Below are 4,621 nucleotides of genomic sequence, written 5' to 3'. Positions count from 1 at the left end.
ACACATATATGCAAGCATATGCAAGTATAGACATAAGCAGTTGAACCAGAACATCAATCAGAAACAACATTTAATCAGATGAGTGACATGGATAAAGGACAAATGTTGAAATAACAAATAAGGAGAGATTGGGTGATAGACAAATGAATAGACAGGTAGAGAGAGAGAGAGGGAGGAAGGGAGAATGGCAACGTATTATATATATATATATATATGTGTGTGTGGATATATATATATATATGTGTGTGTGTGTGTGTGGATATATATATATATATATATATATATGCACACACACACATATATATATGTATACACAAAAACACATATATGTGCATATATATATATATATATAGAGAGAGAGAGACACAAGCATATATATACATACACAAATATGTATATACAAACAAGCACACACAGACACCCATATATACATATACAAATATACACACACACACACACACACACACACAGACACGTGTGTGTGTGTGTGTATAATGAGAAGGAAAAATATAGAAGAAACAGAGACAGACCAGAGAGAGAGAGATAGATAGATAGATACATAGATAGATAGAAAGAAAGATAGATAGAAAGAAAGATAGATACATAGATAGATACATACAGACATAGATTCATACATAGACACAAATAGGCAGATAGACAGACAGAAAAGTATAGAGAGAGAGAGAGAGAGACCTAGACAAGCAGACATACAGAGATAGAGATCAGGGATTTTGTCAGTAATCTCCCTAAGGTGTAAGCAAGAGTGGAATGTGCAGTGAATGGATATTATAAATGATTCTTACCCTGTGTACATAACTCATTTCTGACAAATATTTCATTCCAGACGAAATGCCCCTCATCATACCAATTAATTGAAGATAGGAAAATGTTCCGTCATTGTTCTGGAACAACAGGAAGAATATGACAGAAAATTTAGAGTTTAGAGACTGGCGTTATTGGAACAACAAACATTATTATACAAGTGTATATTATACAAGATATATACAAGATATATATATATATATATATATATATATATATATATATGAGAGAGAGATGGCATTTGATGCAGAGATATAAAGTGATATATCAGTATTTATAGAGGAATGTCAATTAACTAATCATAGTGCTCTATAAACAGACACTCTAAGCATGTGTGCATATATGTGTGTGTGTGTATGTATGTATGTGCACGTATATGCATATATATATATATATATTTTTATGCGTTTATATATACATGTATATGTATAAAACCATATACCTTCATGCATATATACATACATATACCTACATTTTGATATGTGTGTGTGTGTGTGTATATATATATATATATATATACATGCACATACACACCTCTTTAACTGCATTCTGTGGTGAAACTTTAGTTTAGGAAACCAGTAGCTTTAAGGAATATCGATTCAGTCTGTAGTTTTCTCAACCCGATTCTACCCAGGGTGGTAGACCCTATGAAGAGCTGCGATTATGATTTAAGTAGCAATGGATAGTTATATATTTATGTGGCCAAAAAGTACAGAACTCTGAGAAGGTTCCTAGAGAGCATAGACTGGCCTATTGGTGCAGGAAGAGGCCTTGATGTATGTGACCCAGTACCATCCCTAGCAGTAGCAGAGTCACTCGTAAATAAATGGCTAGAATAAACTGTCTTTCCCATGGAAAATCCCAAATCTTTGGACTTTAAATGTTGGTCCACTAATTAGCACATAAAACAAAAATCAGTTTGATTTGAGGGTGATTTGGATGTTGTTTCTGGGTCTGGTTACTAATATATAGCAGTCCCCCTCATAGGCTTATATGTGGTAATAGGAAATTTGGCCTTAACTGTTTAGCATTTAAACTCGCCATATCCAGCCGATACATTCAAACGTTAATGATTAAAAAAATTCAAAAAATGAATAATAAATTATATAAATGGCCAGAAAAGCAATTCAAGTAATTCTACTCACTCTTAAGAAAGTATCCAAGGAGCCATTTGCCATGTATTCTGTTACTATCATAATGGGATGACCTGCAAAAGAAAAATATAAAAATCAATAATAATAATAATAATAATAATGATAATAATAATAATAATCATAAACCTTTTTACTAAAGGCACAAGGCCTGAAATTTTGGGGGAAGGGGACCAGTCGATTACATTGATCCCAGTGTTCGACTGGTAATTTATTTATTGACCCTGAAAGGATAAAAGACAAAGTCAACCCCGGCAGCATTTGAACTCAGAACATGAGGACAGATGAAATGTCACTAAGTATTTTGCCTGGCAATGCTAACCATTCTGCCACCTCGCTGTCTCAATAATAATAATAATAATAATCCTTTCTACTAAAGGCACAAGGCCTGAAATTTTGCGGGAGGGGACTAATTGATTCCATTGACCCCAGTGTTTGACAGGTACTTAATTTATTGACCCTGAAAGGATGAAAAGCAAAGTCGACCTTGACAGAATTTGAACTCAGAATGTAGCGATGGGCAAAATACTGCTAAGCATTTTGTCTAGCATGCTAACAATTCTACCAGCTCATTGCCTTAATAATAATGATGATAATGATGATGATGATAATGATGATGATAATAATAATGATGATAATAATAATAATAATAATACCATAAAACAGATGTGTAAGATACAAATACATATTACTCTTTTACTTGTTTCAGTCATTTAGCTGCGGCCATGCTGGAGCACTGCCTTTAGTCAAGCAAATCGATCTCAGGACTTATTCTTTGTAAGCCTAGTACTTATTCTATCGGTCTCTTTTGCTGAGCTGCTAATTTACAGGGACGTAAACACACCAGCATCGGTTGTCAAGCGATGTTGGTGGGACACACACAGACACACAAACACACACACACACATATATATATGAAGGGCTTCTTTCGGTTTCCGTCTACCAAATCCACTCACAAGGCTTTGGTTGGCCCGAGGTTATAGTAGAAGACACTTGCCCAAGGTGCTACGCAGTGGGACTGAACCCGGAACCATGTGGTTCGTAAGCAAGCTACTTACAACACAACCACTCCCGCGCCTATGGCCACTTCTACGCCTATGCTGAGAGACTTTTTTTTTTTTTTTTTTTTTTTTTAAATATTTAGAACCAAATAGCATAGTTTATCAATTTATTTCACTAGCTGGCTTCAAGAGGCTCACACCACACACAAATACTACAAACAATGGTCAAAAGAGAGCAGAACATCCATACACAAATCTGTCGCTCTAACTAAAAAAAAATAAAAAAGAAAGCACAAAAAAGAAAGAAACACAAACAAGACACAATCAAAAACACACATAAACTAACATGAGCAGCTACACACTGGCCAGGATGAGAGAGCCAAGTTACATAATGATGTGTAACAATTACTTAAATGAGCTGTGACAGCTAAATTGAGAATAACCCGCGCCACAAACTGATGGAAACAAAACAAAGAGCAAAATCGTCACCAGCCCTACATCTCCCAAGTGTCCCAATGTCCAATATCCAGCAATCTGTCGACCCACCCTGGGTGGATAAGATAGGATAGGATACACGGAAAGACAAACTTGAGGACAGAGAAGCAAATATTAAAACTGCCTGGAGAATGTAGGAAAGGATGCAAACATTGAAAACTAGAATGATGATAATAATAATAATATAGAATATAATGAGGGTGAGAGGGAGTGGGTTAGATAGGTTATAAGAGAGAGAGAGACTGAATGTGAGAGAGAGAAAGAGACTGAATGTGAGAGAGAGAGAGAGAGACTGAATGTGAGAGAGAGAGAGGTGAGAGTACAATAAAGAATTATGTGAGATGTTGGTGAAGTGAGGAGAGTAGAGAGAAAGAGAGAAAGTGTGTGAGAGTGAGAGTGTGTGTGTATGTACATCTGTTTCTGTGCGTGTGTGTGTGGTATTGATTGGTGACAGTAAGTGGATGGAATTGGCAAGAATTGGCAACAGAACTCAGACAATCCAACCAAAATTAAGACAATTCTGTTGCTCTCCTACACAACACACCATCACCCTCCCCCTCTCTCTCTCTTTCTCTCTCTCACACACACACAGAGTTTGCATCCCTTTTCTGTGTTTTTATTTCTGTCAACAGCTTTATATTTCTACTTTTTTTCTTTTAGCAGTTTTACTGTTGTGCTTTTCTTAATCTTATCCTCTCCACCTCTACTCCCCTCCATCTCTCTCTCTCTCATACATACATACACACACATACACAACATCTATGTCTGTCTCTCTCTATTTCACACACTACACCTCTCTCTATCTAACATACCATGTATGTCTCTATCTCTCTGTATCCAACATGTTACCCTTTTCTCTCTATCACTTACGTACTTCCTCTCTCTCTCCCCTACTTATTTATTTCTCCTTGTCACAGTGTTTCTCCCTTCTATTTTATTTACCCCTTCTAGTCTCTTTCTCTCTTTCTCCATTTACTTTCTTATTTTATCTGTCTCTCTCTCTTTCTATCTCTGCTTTTCTTTCTCTCTCTCTCTCTCTCTCTCTCTCTCTCTCTCTGTGTCTTTCTATCTCTGCACATTCTCTCTCTCTCTCTCTCTCTCTCTCTCTCTATCTCTCTCTCTCTCTATCTCTGCTCATTCTCTCTCTCTCTC

The 4,621-nt window shown here is 36.2% G+C and overlaps 1 protein-coding gene across 3 annotated transcripts in view; it reads right to left on the bottom strand.

Moving 5' to 3' along the window:
* The window catches only part of LOC106882795 (ephrin type-A receptor 4a), a 38,758-nt gene that overhangs the window by 5,134 nt on the left and 29,003 nt on the right, over positions 1–4,621 (bottom strand). For all 3 annotated transcript variants that reach the window (XM_052977015.1, XM_052977013.1, XM_052977014.1), the window contains 2 exons: positions 1,968–2,029; positions 804–902 (listed from right to left, as the gene is read on the bottom strand). In XM_052977015.1, the coding sequence (XP_052832975.1) occupies positions 804–902; positions 1,968–2,029 (161 nt within the window). The remainder of the gene's footprint in view (positions 1–803; positions 903–1,967; positions 2,030–4,621) is intronic.

The sequence above is a fragment of the Octopus bimaculoides genome, chromosome 26 (genome assembly GCF_001194135.2).
Source record: "Octopus bimaculoides isolate UCB-OBI-ISO-001 chromosome 26, ASM119413v2, whole genome shotgun sequence".
NCBI classification, from domain to species: domain Eukaryota; kingdom Metazoa; phylum Mollusca; class Cephalopoda; order Octopoda; family Octopodidae; genus Octopus; species Octopus bimaculoides.
This window is presented reverse-complemented; position numbering and strand designations above follow the sequence as displayed.